The sequence below is a fragment of the Anoplopoma fimbria genome, chromosome 20 (assembly GCF_027596085.1).
Source record: "Anoplopoma fimbria isolate UVic2021 breed Golden Eagle Sablefish chromosome 20, Afim_UVic_2022, whole genome shotgun sequence".
In the NCBI taxonomy this organism is placed as follows: domain Eukaryota; kingdom Metazoa; phylum Chordata; class Actinopteri; order Perciformes; family Anoplopomatidae; genus Anoplopoma; species Anoplopoma fimbria.
This window is the reverse complement of record NC_072468.1, coordinates 18,415,491-18,434,460: the sequence shown is the minus strand read 5'-3', so window position 1 is coordinate 18,434,460 and position 18,970 is coordinate 18,415,491. Positions and strand designations below refer to the sequence as shown.

The following is an 18,970-nucleotide window of genomic DNA, read 5'->3' as shown; positions in this document are numbered from 1 at the left end:
CCTGTGACTGGTCAGGGGATCCAGCTCACTGTTCTCTTCATCAAAAGCTTAAATCCCCTAAAACAACAGTCACTGTGTGTGAGTATGTACAGTAGGCCTATGTGTGTGTGTGTGTGTGTGTGTGTGTGTGTGTGTGTGTGTGTGTGTGTGTGTGTGTGTGTGTGTGTGTGTGCGTGTGCGTGTGCGTGTGCGCAGCCACGTGCATGCAACTGCCTGGTTGTTACGTAATTTCACTGGGCCACATCTGAAGCTAAAAATGGACGTGGATAAAACTATTGTGACTGAGGGCAGGGCTACTGTACAAAGGCACTGGAGCACAAACACAGCGGGGGGGTTAGTATGTTATGTTAGTATTCAATAGTAGTAAACCATTAGAGGCTTCTAAGAAACAAAATGCACATTTTTCCCTCAATGAAATCCTTAAACATGGGCTATTTTGGCAGCGCAATAAGTAATCAAACATTGCATATATGAGCACAGTCTGCACAGGGAAATATGTGGCTTTATGTTCATAAATCTTGGTGAATCAGTTTCACAAGTCATTGTGTTGTAAAGGAGGATTGGTAAAAGGTAAAAGCAACGGCAAGTAAGCATCGCTAAGTGTAATACTCAATCTCCAGCATGAATAATTTACTCAAACGTCAGCAAATAACCCAAAACTATTGATAATGAACTGATCGCAACTACTTAAATAAGTAGAGGATAAGAGGATATAATCTAAAAAACCCACCAACAAACCCCGGTCAAAACATCTAGGCAAGTGGGATGACCAGACCAACAAGCTATATGAAATAGGATATCTGATCAGATATGTTTGGGTCAAGGCACTTAAAGAGTGGAGAGTGGTATAGCACCAACTCACTTAGGGACAATCTCCTAAGGAAATAAGTGATGAGCTGAGCGTATACCAGCTATATGTGTGTGTGTGTGTGTGTGTGTGTGTGTGTGTGTGTGTGTGTGTGTGTGTGTGTGTGTGTGTGTGTGTGTGTGTGTGTGTGTGTGTGTGTGTAGGGAGGATATGCTATATGATGTGCAGCACTGATGGCCAGCTTTGTCATTAAAGTTTAATCACTCTGCTTTCCTATAAATACCTTTCCAATGATCCAATACATTATTCAGTTTCTCTCAGGCCAGCATGCACACGCACACGCACACACACACGCAAAATCAGAGCAACACACAGGCACACACCTGGAGAGCAAAGAAAAAAGCCAGAGCCCTGAAGGAAGGAAGTCTTAAGAACATTTAAGAGGACGATGGCCAGCGGGCAAAAATAGTCAGATGTTTGCCCTGCTGTGAGTGCAATCCACCGCACTTTATTCTGCCCATGACCACACATCTTGGAAGGAGCCCAAGGCTGTGTGTGTGCGCGTGGGTGTGTGTGTGTGTGTGTGTTGTTGTGTGTATAGACAAATGTACAAACATGCACTTAGGCCAGCTTCCACTTGATACCTTGTGGACTAGTCTGACTTTCAGCTCATATTAATTTTGAATTTTTAGGTGGACTCGGGGGACATCACCTACTGCGATACATTTTCACAGTTCCTTACAGCTTTCTATACTCTGTGAGCCACTTCAGCAGACAGCCATGCTGTGTCTGGTCATCGAGTCGGGCTGGCTGGTAAATCAGGGTGTCCAGTGAAAGAAAGAGAGACAGGGTAGGGTGACATGGAGCACATGAAGCAGGAGAGGGGAGGAAAGAGGAGGAGGAGGCTAATGGAAGAGGAGCTGCCACTGGGGTATTAGTCCATGGATTGGTGACACAGAAATGATAGTGAGAGGGCGGAGAGGATGATGTGATGGGAGGGTCAATCGATGCTTAAAAAGGTTTCACTCCCCTACAGGGACATGTGCATCTGTGTGTGCACAATCAAACACGAGCCTGTTCCAAATAAAAACACCATCTCTCTCCCACACACACACTTTATAGGACGGCTCCATCTGGCTCAAAAGTCAGAACTTTAGTGAAAGAGCAGTCAGCAGCAGGCCTGTGATTCCAACGGGAGGAATATTAGCAATCACTTGGTTTAATTTAGCTTTTTTGTTTTGATAAATTACAAGTATAAAAGACAATGCTGAATATACTGGGTTATCCAAAAGTAGGAAATCATATCAAGCAGTCACAGCTGCTAAAAAGCCAGAGGATTCCCTCTTTTCACACACACACACACACACACTCACACACACACACACACACACACACACACACACACACACACACGCACGACCATTTGGCTTGCAATTATTTGGTTTCTGGATAACAACAACTGCAAATGGTCCAGTTGTTATTTTTCACTATATGCCTGTGCAAAGAGCTTCTTGCTTGCCAATAAGGTGCACTTAACTTTAATGCTTTTTACCTCTGACATGGCATTCTCACCTTAAGCCCTGCCTCTAAAATGCACATAACTTTCCCACTCACATACACAGGCGGTGATGAGTTGGCTCAAAGTTCAACATGAGCTCTTACGTACAAAGGAGAACAGGTCTGAACATGGAAGGAGGGAGGGAGGGAGGGAGAGAAACGAGGTAAAGATCGAGAGACACACAGAGAGAGAGAGAGAGAGAGAGAGAGAGAGAGAGAGAGAGAGAGAGAGAGAGAGAGAGAGAGAGAGAGAGAGAGAGAGAGAGAGAGAGCCAGCACAGTGAAAGACAAACAGACAGAGGAAGAGGAAAGACTGGTTGAAAAGAAAACTCCAAATGTGATCTTGCATTCCTTACATGGGGGTGGAGGGAAGAAGAGAGAGGTGAAGAAAAAAGGAGGGAGGAATGGGGGAAGTAAGAGAGAGAAGAGAAAGTTTAACTTGGCGCCAGACAGCATTTCAATACCCGACAGCCAACCACACAGACACTCAGCACAAAATATATCGACACTATGCAAGTTACACAGAAGTCCTTTTGGTGACTTCCCATTCGTCCGAAATTAGATTAGATATTTGCCCTCCACCCCCGCTCCCTGGGTCCAGCACAGAGGCAGATTCCCAGATAAAAATAGCCAGAGGAACTATTCAAACACTGCTGCCTTTCTGCAGGGAGTGTCTGCTGACTGCACTGGACTTAAGGGGTTACAGAGGGGTTACGAGCTCCACTCACCACCGCCGTGAGCCAGAAGGCCTGGGACAGCGGGACAGCCCAATCTCTATCACACTAATACACTTAACAGACACACACGAGCACTAATACACTTTAAATTACAGTGAACAAGAGGAAATTTCTGTTTTATCACAATCAACAAGGTGAAAATATGACATATTTGCACATAAAAAAAATAAATAAATAAGCTCTTTCTTTTAGACTGGTACTCCAAAAAGCCAATACTGTACATATGCGATTAATAATAGATTACTAGACGCAATTACCCATGCAACCTAAGTGCAGAATAACACTTTAACACAAGGACTGACTGTTTAACTAAAGACACGCCCCCTTCTTGATTTACAGAATGCACAGAGGCTATATGAAAGTTAGTTCAAATATCAGTTCGTGTTAATTCCGAATACATGAAAGATCTCGTCCTTTTGTTCTGATCCAGCCTGGAATGTATATTAGCAGCCACACTGATCCCCCACTGTAAAGATGCCCTCAGCATGACCAGTATTATTGGGATTAATCTAAGAAGAGTAGGAGTATACATTACACCAACACGCGGGCCAAGTCCTACCATTGGCAAAAATGGACGGCGTTGGGTACAGCGGCATCAGCAGAGGATTACGAAGAAACTACTGTGTGTGTGTGCGTGTGTGTCGAGAAAGGCCAGGTGGTTTGGCTGTGGTGTGGTTTAAAGGTGGTGCAATAGGTAAGGGTTGAATGAAGAGTTAGCTTCATGACTGACTATGTGCTGTCATGTTCTTCCCATCTTACACCCCGATCATACTCCAACCAGCAGAGGGGTGACACTCCGGGCTCAAACTTAAAGGACAGGTCATTTTATTGTGAGTGATCGAGATAAAAAACCTCTCATTTGGAAGGATCAGAGGAATAAAGTTACCTGATCTTCACGTGTGTGCTTGCGGGTGCACGTCATCAGACTCGGATCGGTTTCAATGGCGCCGCCACAACCCAAAGCTGTTATACACACCCACATGAAGCAACATACACACTTTGTTCACAAAATGAGACTTTTGCACAGCTGCCCACCAAGAAAACCCTGTCTCTGTAATACACACACTTGATATTCTTTTACAATAACCATGCCATTCTGCGCCTCACTCTGGGTCACCTCTACAACAATGTAGCTCTGTAAACTCCCCATATTAAATTACAATACACATGCATGCGCAAACACAAACAGCTGCAGAACAGCGCAGGTCAATCCATGCGCACCAACACACCCTAGTGCATTCCTAGCATGAATTTTGATACCTATTTGAAAAAAGACCCTCTGTGTGTGTGTGTGTGTGTGTGTGTGTGTGTGTGTGTGTGTGTGTGTGTGTGTGTGTGTGTGTGTGTGTGTGTGTGTGTGTGTGTGTGTGTGTGTGTGTGTGTGTGTGTGCACAGTGGAGTATGTGAGCATTTTGAGGCCGCTACTTTTAATTTGAAATCATCATCTCTTAAAATAAAAAGGCATTATTTTAGAATGACGTTTTCAAATCAGTTTTATTCGTATTGTGCTGAGGACTTGGTGAAAAAAGATGTATATGAATGTATGCATGCCTTTGCAAGTCACTTAGTGCATTCAGGAAAGGCTTGCAGAGATAGTAACTGTTGTGTTTTCCCCTCATGTGTAATGCAACACAGCCGGCAACTATTAACCTTCTAAGCAGGAATGTGGGAGGTCCAAGAATTTCAATAAAAAGCAGCAGTGTGTGCACGTGTGTGTGTGTGTGTGTGTGTGTGTTTGTGTATGTGTACTCACACATATGTTAGTCAAAGTGTTACAGTTATCTGTCAACAGTCCCCCCCCATCCAGACCCACCTCATTAGCATCCCTGACCAATAACCAAAGCAGTCAATATGGGGTCATGTTGTGGCTACAACCAATGGCATCGCAGTAAAACTAGGCTTAACTCACATCACAGACACACACACACGCGTGGCCTCAGGACACATGGAGTTCTGCTGCTGTGTTATCCGCGTCAAAAGTGAATTTTAAATGGAGCTCTTTAGTTTCAAACATCGCAATCATGCAGTTGATCAAACAGGTCTATGAGGCCAATAATCTATAGGATTCAATGGCCAGAGCTGAGGTTAATGGGTGGGTCTCTGGGGCGGGGGGTTGAACAAGCCACTAACAGTGCTGGACAGTGGTCAGAAGCACCGGCCTGCCAAGGGTAATGCTGCCCTGTTGGCTGTGGTCTCTCTGGTCTCACTGGTCAAGGGCGGCACAGGACTAATGGTGGGGAGGTCCATTAGTGTCGACTGGCTGAGCACATTGTTCCCTTTGGACACATTCCTGACTAAATACAGACATTTCCACGACGGAAGGCCCCCTCTACCAGAAGTCATTTGTCAACTTAGCATCACAGACGACCATATCAAAACTTTTTGGAAGAAATGTTGTGACAAGGAAAAGTGGGCCATGCTGCCTCTGCAACGTGAATGCTCAGTTTGTCTGTTAGAAAAGCAATCTCTTCAATATTGAGCTGGTAATTCAATATTACACACAACTAAAAACTTTACTTGCCTTACACGTAATAAGTATTATCACAGTGTAAATATTGAACGCTGCATTTAGATAGACGTTTTGTAAGCAAATATATTTTTTGGCTTAATAGCTTTAGCTCTATTCCAAATAGCCGATATTCTCATAACAGCAATCAAAGTTGATTTTTGACACATAACTCAATATGCCAGCTTTTTCATATAGCGGATACCCAGTTATGTTATTGAACATTATCCAGTGTAGGCTTAAAGCATGTTGTCTGAGTCTGATCACAGCAGGGCACAGTCTCATAAACCAGGCTGCAAAACTGTATTGGGGATAATGGGAGGTAGTGGTTTTGCTGTGGTCAGCACTGCGAGGGAGTTTTCACAGATAAGGCTAATCGCTGCGCTTATCATCCCAGTGCTTGTGTGTTGAGATTGAAAAGCATATGCTTGCAATCGCACACATAAACCCACACAGGGAAAAGGTGAAATTGTCCCTCTCAATTTCTCGCTCACAGGCTACCCTTTTGTCTCCTGCCCTGCCACATCATAAGGCAGGACTGCTTGTGAGACTTTGTGTGTGTGTTTGTCAGTGTGTGTGTGTGTGTGTGTGTGTGTGTGTGTGTGTGTGTGTGTGTGTGTGTGTGTGTGTGTGTGTGTGTGTGTGTGTGTCTAGAATAAATGGTAAATTGGCTCCCAAGCACGTCAATCACTCCGGGGAAGCAGCACAAAACAATCATCATTAAACTCTGTTGTTGAATGACTGATGAAAAATAGACTGGGATGTCCACATTTACCTCACTCTTTCTTCCACTCACCCTCACCCACACACACATATATATATATATATGCGTTTCACACGCATACAGAAGTGCGGTCTCTTCACTTGTCAAAGGCACCACCAAACTATGAGCTACTCCGCACCATTATGAGTACAATGAGAGGTCCCTGGCCCCACAAGTCCACACACAATCGGCCCCAAGGCCTGCCCCACTCCCACCATTGTCCCGTACTCCACACACACATACACACAATAGCCACTCCAGAGCCAGGGGTCCCACTATGCAATTCCGTCACACAAAGACACACACACCAGTCCTTATCCCGTAAGAGAGAGAAAAGAATGACAGTGATGGCAGAAGAAAATTTGTAACCCTTGGGGAGGGATGGGAGAAAAAGAGTTAAACTCAAAGTAGTGCAAAGTGTGTGTGTGTGTGTGTGGGAGGAGTGTAGATAAAATATATTAGTGGGAGAGACATACAGTAGGCAAGTTATCATTGTGTATGTGTCCTTATCACCAGAGCTTAATCAATCATTAGCCAAGTCTCTGAGTTAAAAAAAAGAAAAGTGGATATATGACTGTTTAAGTCGAAGCAAGGCAAGATACTACATTCCACCAACTCCCTATACTTTGCATTTAACCTGCACCCCAAAACTACAGCAAACACTAACAAAGACCAGGTAAACAGCATTGATTAAATATAACAAAGTACAATCATTACTACAAAACCAACACCAGTCTGGCAGCAACAACAGATGCAGCTATAGTCTGGGAATTTCCTGCTCCATCATATCAATTCTCTATCCCAGCAGAAATCCTATCATCTATCCAGACTAATGAAGTGACTGTGGAGAAACAGAAGTGCAGGGGAAGTGTCCGGTGATGGAGAGAAAGGAGGTAAGCTCCATACAGAGGCAGCTTACCGTATGGGACATAATCCTACATCACCAAACATCCCAGGAAGAGATGATTACATTCTTTATCCTACACATATCCAGGCCCTGTTCTATCCTTCTGCATTCAAGAAAAATACTCGCTCCGCATGACGAGATCTACACAAGGTAAAGGTTAAAACTTGTGTCCTGATTGCAGCTGCAGACACAGAAGGAGATCAGAGCGATCAGGGCCGCTCCACGGATTAACCAGTTCCATAACTCAACTATTTGCTGTGATAAAATCAGATTTGTTGTTAGATAAAGACATCTCAGACAGAGCTGCTATGTTTACCAACTGCTGAAAGGATTAATCAATTAGTTATTCAACAGAGAATTCTTCAAATTTCACTAACAAATAATTTGCTGTTTTTCTTTTTAATTGAAACGGAAATATGATCAGAAAATCAGTCAGCAACCATTTTGATTATGGATAACTGAAAAGCTAAATGTTTAATGCTTGCTGTTTCCTAAATGCTTCATTGTCTTAAATTAAAGCATACTGTGCACAACTATTATGCAGACATTTTTAACTGTACTCTGACTTATTAAAAACCAAACAATCTATCAATAAAGTAATCAGAAATAGTTTTTGAAGCCTTAATTATTATAAATTGAGAACTTTGAGTTTCAAGGCAAACTCAATAAATACAAAAAACAAAATCACGTATCAAAGTATCCATCAATAAATGAAGTTAAATGGTAAATAAGACTGGTTGGACAGCAGCGCACACATAACACCCAATCACACTATAACAGGTCCAGTTAGTGTTTTCTTTATCTTTACTCAATAGATGACAAACACAGCCAACCTACTACACAAACCAACCGCATACATCAAACCCATAACCTAAGCACAATCAATGTTTAGTATCTTCCCTGAAGGGCTTAAGCTATCTGCTGCCACACATGCACTAAGTTCCTTGTAATAAAGGGCTACTTGTGGTAGGATGTGGTGTGATGTCATGGCAGCCTCCTTGGGGCTGCTGCAAGGAGTGGGTGGGTGTGTAAGTGTGTGTGTGTGTGTGTGTGTGTGTGTGTGTGTGTGTGTGTGTGTGTGTGTGTGTGTGTGTGTGTGTGTGTGTGTAGGAATTTGGAGGGTTGAGGGGCTGAGGCTGGGTGCAGCGGGAGTCAGGAGGGGACAGGGTGGGGGAAGGGTGGGGAACGTCCCAAAGTGGAAGAGGGTCCCACACAGTTTGTCAGCCACTCACACTGCCCTGTGCCAAATGCTTACCCGTAACTACTAAGGAAGCCATAACATTGTTCCTACAGGAAAAACAACTCATCAAATATGTAGATTTAGTTTAACACGGGGGCCATCGACAAGAAAGTATTATTATATACTTTCAGATGTTATCGACAGGGTCTCTGGAGATTAGTGTCATTTTGTCCACTGATGCAAATAAAAATCTGTAACTTAAATAAAAAAGGGGGTCATGTCAGGCGGTTTATTACCGACAACCAGAACTGATGGCTGGCACAAATTCCACTGCTTCCACTTCCTCATTTTGAGAAAGAAAAAAAAATGCATCTGCTTACAGAGAAGGGAGCGAGAACAAACTTATGCAAGCATTTCAGGAATTAGACAGTAAGGCGCTCACACACACACACACAGACCTCAGCTGACTACTGGAAACCCCCCCTTTAGCTCTCACTTCAATATGCTGACAGGCCAAGTAACCTGACAAATGTTTGCTCAGTTTACTGCTTTAATAGCATCTCTCTCTGTGTATATATACCTGGCCAGATCCAATCACCTCAACACCCCCAAGGAGTGGAGGAGTCTAAGTAACTTACCAACACGTCCTCTGTCTCCCTCAAAGTCAGTGCAAAAAAACATTAAAAAAAAACAACACAAAAACACAAAGTCCTTCTAGGATTTACAGTGTAAAAGTGGTGGATGGTGAAATGAGGTTGTCAGGGTGACACAGAGGATGTCTCTGTAACAAGGGTACAGTAGTTTAACCACTTCCTCTTGAACAGGAGTACAGTACTAAACATGCACCAGATTTCACTGTCTTATCTAAACGCCGGCCAAACCCCACGGACCATTTGCACAGATCTGAGAACAGCCAAAATCAACAGGTTAGTACACACACACACACACACACACACACAAAAAAACACACACACACACACACACAAAAAAACACACACACAATTTTATTTTTTTTAACAATAGTGGGGGGGGTAGAGATTGCAAAGAGTCACACAAACTCACCATTGTCTCCAGGTGTTTTCATTTTTCTCGGCTTCAGCGTTCAACACAACAGGGTGAACTCCACAAAGTTGCTCGTGGAAGGTAAAGTCAGTGTCTCGGGCCTCCTCCTCCTCCTCCTCCTTCTTCTTCCTCCTCTTCCTCCTCCTCCGGCTCCCAAACTGGGAAAACTAGATGAAGATACACAAACTTTTGGAGCTGTTCTTCTCTCTCTGTCCGCTCCCGGTCCGTTCTCCAGGCTCTCCGCCCACCGGGTCGCTTTGCGCGGAGCGGAGCGGTCCGGACCTCGCTGCTGCTGCTGCTGCTGCTGCTGGATCACCGCCTTTCCCCTCCTCTGTCCCGTAACTCTCCGCGTTGGGAATAAGCTCAAGTTGCAGCCGTCCCGACTCCAACCAGCCCGAAAAAGTAGTTCTCTCCGCTCACTGTTTACTCCGTCTGCACCGCATCCTCGCCGCTGTGTGACATCTCTCCGCCGCGGAGCTTTTGTTCTTTGACACAAATGAGCGTTGAAGAGGAACCTCTCTCTCTCTCTCTCTCTCTCTCGCTCTCTCTCTCTCTCTCTCTCTCTCTTCTCTTTACGGACTTTTTTTAAGTCCTCCACTCTCGCGCACCATTCACTGCTTACTCTCTCCTCCCCCCCCTCACGTCCTCGCGGTGTCGTGTTTCGCTCACTCTCTTCTGAATAAGCCCCGCCCACACTGACGGGATAGAACGGAGGAGGGAGGGGAGGGGGGGGGGGGCTAACGTGGCGGGTCACGCCCACTCACCACGAGCCGGGGCCTGGTTCTGAGCGTCACTGCAGCACGCGGCGTTGCCTGGAGACCGCGGCCACAGCAGCGCGCTGCCGTGCTGACGTCACATCCGAATCCTACGACTCGATAGTGGCTGAGCTCACGGTGTCCGTGTGCGTCAATCAGGGGTTTGGGCTCTAATTAGGCCTCTTTCACATCAGCGTAATTACACTTATTAAACTGGAGAATTAAATATGAAAACCCTCACACAGTGATTAATACTGCAAACAGGAAATTCAACAAGTTATGCATTCAGTATTCTACTTTAAATACACCACCTTTCTTTATGGTTACTTGAATGTTTGTTCTTGTCTGTGCATACTGTGTGTTTTGACTCTAGGGAGCTGTTTTCTAGTGCATCCGCTGAAAGGAAAGCATGGTTTCATGGGATCACAACCAATTTGGAATACAATCATGGTCAAATATGCTAAAAAAAGCTGTCTTCAAGATTTTTTATTTAAAACACAGAAGAGATGGAGAGGGGGTAACATCTGCTGCTGGTCACTGTAGAAACAATAAGTGAATCAACCCTTTAGGCTAGAGACAGAAAATTGGGAAGGACATTTTCACCAATTACATGGTGGGACATTTTATTGACCAAAATATTTATTACATTACATTACATTACAGTCATTTAGCAGACGCTTTTATCCAAAGCGAATTTATGAATTAATAATAAAAAAAGAATCAACAGAGGGATCAATAATGAAAATAATTGTTCCAGCTTTACTAGTTGTGGTCTCAGTTTGGACGCACTGTTGTTTGTTGGCATTGGGACCCAGTGGTTAGCACACATGTCTCCAACCCTTAAAGTCACAGATTTATCACCTTTGACACAAAGTTCTGTACTTCACTAAATAAGAATGAGCCTTTTTAAACTTACTTTTAAGACATCTGGTAGCTGGATATTCTGGTTTATTTCAAGAAATTGTATCTAGTGAAATAATTCTCTGCACTGGCAGCAATTGTAATTGAGTAAAACTTTAATTGGAAAAAAGAAATCTGATGTAAAGGGAAAGTACAGGAAAACTATACTTAACTTAATTAATTGTACTACTTTCTCCACAGTCAGCACTGTTTTGGATTTTAGCAACCCATTTTTTTCAATTATTTGAATTTCTACTGAAGTACATACATGTACATGTAGAACAAGAACTTTTTCACAGAAAAACTACATAAAAAAAACACCAGAAGATTGTGGTTAATTTGAATATGAACCTGCATCCTGTTCTGTTGCCAGTTTCTCATGTAGCACCAACTCCTTTTTCCTCTTTTTTTTTTTTTTTTTTTTTTTTTAAGGTGCAGCCAACTGTATCTAGCCTTTAACTCACTATCAAACACACACACATGTACAATGACCCACACTGTGCATTAGCATACGCTGTATGTACGCATGCCCATGTGCATATCAAGTGCTTCAAAGAGCATGTCATGTTACATGCATCTCTATTACGTGATCAGATGCTCATCATGGCTGGTTTGATCGTGAACCCTGGTGTCATGCCCGGACTTGTTTCCTGTCATCTCGAACACCCTGACCTTCTGCTTCCTCATGATGTGCTGCTGATATGAGGCTGTCACGTGTTATCAATAAGTCCATATCAGTGGGTGAGGCGTCACACGCGGGAGGTGAAGTGCATCTCCTCTTTTTTGCCTTCTTGTACATTTGGCACCTGGTGCAGTGGATGGGGCCTTTTATGTGTTTTTGTGCATTTCTTTTGACCCTGTTGAGACATCGGCGACACACACCGCTGCCCTGCCTTGTCAACAGGATAAGATAAGCAGTAGTAAAACAAAGTAAACAAAGTCCTCTGACAGCAGCAACATCCCTGTAGTGTGATTTACAAACAGGATTTCTCCTCCCTCCGCGGGCCATTCTCTGGCAGGCTCAGGAAACCCACTCTGCTCTGCCTGATAAGAAACTGGACCTAAAGAGAAGAAACAAATGGGATGCTGGACTTTCACATTCAGGGAAACAGCGATCCTGTCCTGTCTTCTTCTTCAGAGCAGGAAAACCACTGACCTGTGTGGTATTTTTTCTCACACGGCAGCTGCTGGGAACATGATTGTTGCACTATTCCCTTCTTCCTCTGTTTGTTGCAGTGGCATGCATCCTCTAAATATCTATCATTTCCCCTTTTTTTTTTTTTTTTTTTATGTTTTGTGTCTGGTTAAGGTGTAGAACTCTTCAAAATCCCCTTGGCTCTTCACACATAGTTAGAGATGAGAGAGAAGAAATCAAAGAGAGGACCAGATAAACAGCTCCAGATAAAAATAAAGTGATTTAGAGATTAAGTGCAGGGTGGACAAACGGCCTCTCCTCTTTGATATTTCAGTGTGTATTTATAACTTTGCCTGTCTGTGACTCGTGTGAGCACGCTCTATTGTTACTCAAGCACAGGAGATGACATTTACAGACAAATCTACAGCACAGTACATTCTGAACACTGTGCTTCACTCAGCTCCCTCCCTCTGTCCTCGTCCTCCTCCTCCCCCTTCCCCTCCCTCGCTCTGGCTGTTTATCCACCTCTCCTGTTTTCTCTCCCCCATTCCCTCTTTACTTTGCTGCAGTCCAGTCGTCTTTTACCACTCATCCATCCATACCGTCCGTCCACCTTCCCTCACTTTCACACCTCTTCTATTCCTCCTCCCGCTCCATCCTCTGCCACCTCTCCATGCCTACATCTCTTTACCTCCCTCACACTCATCACTCATTTTCTCTCCTCAGGTCATTATTATATGAGCTACAAGCTCAAGGTTGATGGACTCATGAGTTGAAGGTGTATATTCACTGCAGTCAAAAGTTTTAACACATCTCACATTTGTTTTAATTACTTGCTGAATCAAAATAATTGTGCTCATAAAACTATACAGAAACTTTTGAGACTCTAGTTAATGATATTGCTGTCTGTTATTGTTTTCGTGTATGTAAGTTATCACAGGGAGGCTCATTAGGATGTGAACGCTTATTCAATCAATTTTTGGTTTTAAAATAACAAACAAACATTATACGCAACTTAGCTGTTGGCAGGCAAATGTCCGCTCAATACTGAAGAATGTCAAATTAGATATCACGTTTAAAGCCGTTTGTAGGGCTCCCTGAAGCAGAGACCTTTGCTGAATGTGAATTTAGCTCTCCCATGTCTTCCAAGTTTGCCCTGTCATCTTTTCACTATAAACTCTTTAAAACAGGTAGACAATGCACCTTTAAGTATGCTTTAAAAAGTTGCATCTTTTGAAAGATATACTATTTGTGTCCAGGAAATGTCTGATCAGAATGATCCGGTCGTGGAACATTTCTGTGTTTGATTTTTGATATTTTGTTCTGTAGAGTAAGAGGAGGTACATTTCACATATGTGCGGTTTTTTTCACATTTCATTTTTTTAAATTGTCTCAGTTATTAGACCATTAAATTAGCTGGGTCTTGGCCAGTGAACTTGATGATGTGTTTGACAAACAGTATATCACAGAAGAGCCTTGTCCTATTGGTTCCACATCATCCGTAACTCCCTCTATCTCCCATCCCGCCCTTTTCATCCCCTCTGTGCTTTATGTGACTCTGTCCGTTCCTAATCAGAGTGACAGACAGACGCTCCGCAGAGAAAGACAGAGAGAATGAAAGGGAGAGCGCAGATTTTGTCACTGAGGTGTTTGTGTGTGTGAACGCTCGCAGTTGGGCGGGTGTGAGCATCTCCAGATATCTCCCCTAAAGATTGAAAGCCTTACCCCACCCCCCATCCTCTCCACTCTTTATCTCATGTGAGCTGATGGACGAGTTATCCCAATGAAGAACTGAAGATGTGACTGAGATCAGTGCCAAACAATCGCAACTACAAGTTAATGTACAGTAGCCCAAGAAGGTCAAAAACCCTTTAGACTTTTAATGGTGCAACTGCATAGCATGCCATCCACTCAGCACTGACACACATAGCGGTTTCTTCTGGTCTGTGCCTCTACAACACAGATGGCTCGAGTCATTGTAATTACCATGGACAATGGGTGTGGTAGCCCACTAACCAGTGCCACCACAGGCAGTGCCGACACACACACACACACACACACACACACACACACACACACACACACACACACACACACACACACACACACACACACACACACACACACACACACACACACACACACAAACACACAATTCATATACACGCAGAACCAGATTTCATAAACCAGTGGAAGCCAGGCAGGATTATAATTCCTGGACGGGGCGTTAAACAACCAACAGAGGTGTAATATGTACATAAAGTATGTGATGATTCATGCCACTGGTGACGTGAACAAATGGACGCACACACACACACACACACAAAAACACAGGCACACAAAAACACAGGCACTCACACTCTCTTTCAGTCTCTCCTTCTAAGGCTTTCTTTTTTCATTCACTTAGTTGTACAATTATATTTGACTTTCAGCAAGTGACCTTACATAATCAACCTCAGACTGTATTGTATGAAAAGCCTGCAAAGTTACAGCCTTGTTCAGCTTTAATTCATCATGTGGAGAACCTTGACTGAGGAGAAAAAAGGTTTCACTTCTTGTGTGATGGTGAAGGGAGAAGAGAAGATGGGTGGCTAGACTAAAAGGCGTGTAGGGTGAGAGCAGACCGGATGAAAGAAAAAGCCGGCAGCTGAGGGGACAACAAGTGCAGCGGGGTGGCGGTTAATGCCTCCCCCCTTCCCACACACACACACACACACACACACACACACACACACACACACACACACACACACACACACACACACACACACACACACACACACACACACACACCCACCAACCTCACCCCCAACCTCACCCCTTTTTCGAAACAGCAAGAGCAAAAACAGAGAGGGAGAGAGGAAAAGAGAGCAAAGCTGTGGCGAATAAGGAGTGGGAGAAAGAGAGAGAGAGAGGGAATAAGAGAGTCAAAGGGTTCTTTGTCGTCAAAGAACTTGTTTATTTTCAAGCCTGCCAGTCCAACCGTCGTGAGACACAGCCAGATATCACTCCCTCTGTCTCTCTCAATCACGTTTTGCGCCTTCCTTACCTCCAAATAGGGTCATAAAGGTTCGAAGTTTGGACACTTTTCAAATTACAGCGAAACAATTTGCAATGTCAATCAACATTTTCTTCTCAAAAGGACAAGAATTTGAAAAAACCTCCAACCGTCAAGTTGAGACCCGAGGCCCCTACACAGTTATCCTCTGTCCACATTCTCCCTCCCTCCCTCCCTCCCTCCCTCCCTGCCTCTCTTCCCCAGCTGGTATTCGCACATGAGTAATGGGATTACCACAGCGAGTGGTGAGGGTGGTGCAGGAGGGAAGGAAGGGGGTGGGGAGGGTGACGTTGGAGGACAAGTGAGAGAGAGGAAGAGGGGGACCAACTGGAAGGCCAAGGTGGCAACGAGATTTCCTCTGGGATGAAGTAGAACATGACAAATGTGGGAAATGGCTTGATGGTGAAACATTCTGACATGTATACACACACCATACAGACATATATAAACTTCCGACAACTTCATGATAGCTCCAAATTTGCAAACTGATTTCTCAGATTCAGGGCCACTTACAGAAACCCATCATGACTTACTATTTTCATCCTCGAGGCCCTAGACAGAAAAACCGCACTCTCTTTCTGTTGGATTACCATGGCAATGAGGGAGCTATTCAAGAACAAAAAGCTCCTTTTGCGGTGGGTAAAGTATGGAAAAAGCAAGCGGCTAGTGCCCATATGAAAGCGGGGTGGTGGGAGTTGGAAAGAGAGGGTAATGTGAGAGCGGGTGGAAGGCACAGAGAATGTGTGTTATATTAAACCAACGTCTGGCAGGGTGTCAAGCCTGTAATATATACAGAGAGCGAGGGGAGAGGGAAGGGGAGCGAGAGCAAAGGAAGGGAGATCAGTTAATTTAGCTCCGGGGACGTGACATTGATGGACGGGGGGCCGCGGGGGAGGACTTGGGGGGGGGGTAAGAATGTAACCTGTTCAAGATAGAAGAATGTGAGCGAGACAGGATGGGTGTTGAGGAAGGTGCAAGTGTCAGGCTGGAGTGGAGAGAGAGAGAGAGAGAGAGAGGGAGGGAGGGAGGGAGGGAGGGAGGTATGCCTGGCCGTGTGACAGTAGCTATATTGAGCACAGCGTGTGTGTTGACACTGTCTCCTGTATCTCACTGAGGAACAAACTCTTCCTATTGGCAAAGTACAGAGCTTCCTCTTCCCCTCTGTTACTCCTCTCCAACCCTCAGTGACCAAAGTGCACGCTCTCCTCCTCCCATCCATCCCCTCTGTTTTCCTTCCTTATCTTTGATTTGAATACAGTCTCACGGTTCACCAAGACATCTGTCTTGCTATCACCTGTTTCCACTCAGTACTGTTGCTTTGGACTCACTGCACAAGCGTGCTAAAACAATAAAAGTTGATTGATTATTGTTAACTGATCAACAAATAACTTGGTTCACTTTTTTTCTGTATTTCAGGTGTTACAATGGATGACATGAATACCTGTAGCTTGTATGTGAGAGGGGTCGCTTGTATTGATGAACCTCACGTTAGTTATTATCGCCTGACTGCAGCTCCCCTCGACTCTACGGAGCTCTATAGCAAATTGAAGGTCTCTGTTTTGGTTCACAGTCACCGCCCTCATCACCATGTTTTCTTTTTCAGTGAAAAAACGTAAAAAACTGACAACCTCCTCCATGCCAAGCACCAAACAGCATACAAAGTTAGCTAATAGCTGGTGAACATAGCGGAGCATTTATCATCTAGCCAGAAATTTCCCTCAGGAGTCAAAAGAAGAGTAAATAGTAAATATTCATCAGGTTGTCAAAAACACAACTCAATATAACTGATGCTGTTGCTCCATATCAGGTAGATGTGTAAATAGGTGAATGTTTGCCAGATAATATGAAAAGGTTACGATAGGTCAGTGTCGGCTTTACAGCTTGTTTCTGCTGCCCCCAAGTAGCAAAAAAGTCATTTATTGCAGGTTTTGCAGGTGTGTAGTATATTTGGCAATATCTAGCGGTGTGGTTGCAGATTGCAACCAACTGGAACTTCACCTGTGAGCCAAGCGTGTAGGAGAACTACGGCAGCCAACATGACAACTAATTCTAAGTTAAACAAAAAACAATGTGATTATACCATACAGCAAGAAACTTATTAATATGATATTCCATTTTTGCCAATAGATCCCCCTTAATGCTACACACTCATCCTTTAAGTCATCAAGAGGAAAATTCATTTTACATGGACAGCTTTAAAAATGTTAGAATCTGCAGCTTATTTTCCTTCTCTATCATTGTAACTTCAATTCTTGGACAGAGCAAACAATTTGAAGACTATTTCTTATTGGCACTTTTCATTTCACTATTTACTGACAATTTTAAAACATAAAATGACTCAACAGATGAATTGATAATGAAAATAAACATTATTAGCAGACTTAATAACAATGTATGAGCCAAAGTTTGGCATAACCATTAAGACTATGATTCCGGTTGCCTCCTTTTGGAGTTGTGTATGCTCTCAGCCTATAGTAAATTTAAAACTAACGAGTTGGGAAATTTGCTCATTTGTGAATTGGAAGTCAGGACAAAAGGGTCAGAGTCAGAAATAAATAGTTCATCCTTAAATCTGCTCAGCAAATTTCATTCCAGTTTCAAAGTGAAAAATAGTTGGAAGGAGCCTTCACTGCTTTGTTGAAAAAATTAAATGATTCAATTGTAGAAAATACATTTCAAAAGATTGAAAAAATTAAATAAAGAACAAAATAATCTATTTGAAATCCCTCACCTATTATCAGAAATATTCCTGACTCTTTCCCCCGCCCTCATCCATTTGTTTAAAAAAAAGTCCAGAAATAGACTACATTTCTGAATCACTCCCTGTCTTGTGTTTGTGTGTGCGTGGCATGTTCTGTATGTGCGGAAGAGGTCAGATTCAGAAAAAGCCTCAAATTCTCTCCCCTTCTCTCTCATCCTCAACTAGTCATCCTCACACCGGGCTAAGTCTGGTCACTCACCCCCTCCCCAGGTTCGATCATCGATAGGTGCTTGGCCACCAGCCACCAAATGCCTCCACAAACTCACCCAATACCATGCACTCATCCCATACAGAGAATATCCCTGGACAGATGTCCCCTGCAGCCACACAACACCCGAAGGCTTGTTTCAAACATGAGTTCACATGTTTGACTGGGGATGGGATGCGACGGACGATGACGTTCAGCGCTACATGAAAAACAACATTTTAACCAAAACATGTAATACTCATAACCACACACACACACTATCCCCTCACCCAGAGTACGACATGGAATCCGACTTCTTGGCCGTAACTCTAAGTGCCCCCCCTCCCCACACTCTCATCATCATCAGCTGGGCATGGAGACAGCAGGCCTGTAGGTGGTTCAACTATGTGTCATACATTACATGCCAGTGCAGGGGAGGACTGACACAGAGCATGTGTTACACTTGCTCAGTTTGATGTGCTCTGCCCTCGCACAGGCACCACTGTGGGTGGCATAGCTATGTGTCATAATCACCATCATCCTTTGCTTTGACGGATTTCTCCTCATATGTGCGTGGCTCGTGTGTGTGTGTGTGTGTGTGTGTGTGTGTGTGTGTGTGTGTGTGTGTGTGTGCAATTGTTTTTGCATTGATAC

General features: G+C 43.9%; 1 protein-coding gene across 1 annotated transcript in view; it reads right to left on the bottom strand.

The window, feature by feature from the left end:
- Positions 1-10,070, bottom strand: part of erfl3 (Ets2 repressor factor like 3) — a 45,920-nt gene extending 35,850 nt beyond the window's left edge. Inside the window, 1 exon segment of the mRNA XM_054621596.1 lies at positions 9,521-10,070. Within this exon segment, the coding sequence (XP_054477571.1) occupies positions 9,521-9,542 (22 nt within the window). The 5' untranslated portion in view covers positions 9,543-10,070.
- Between the last annotated feature and the right edge of the window lie 8,900 nt (positions 10,071-18,970).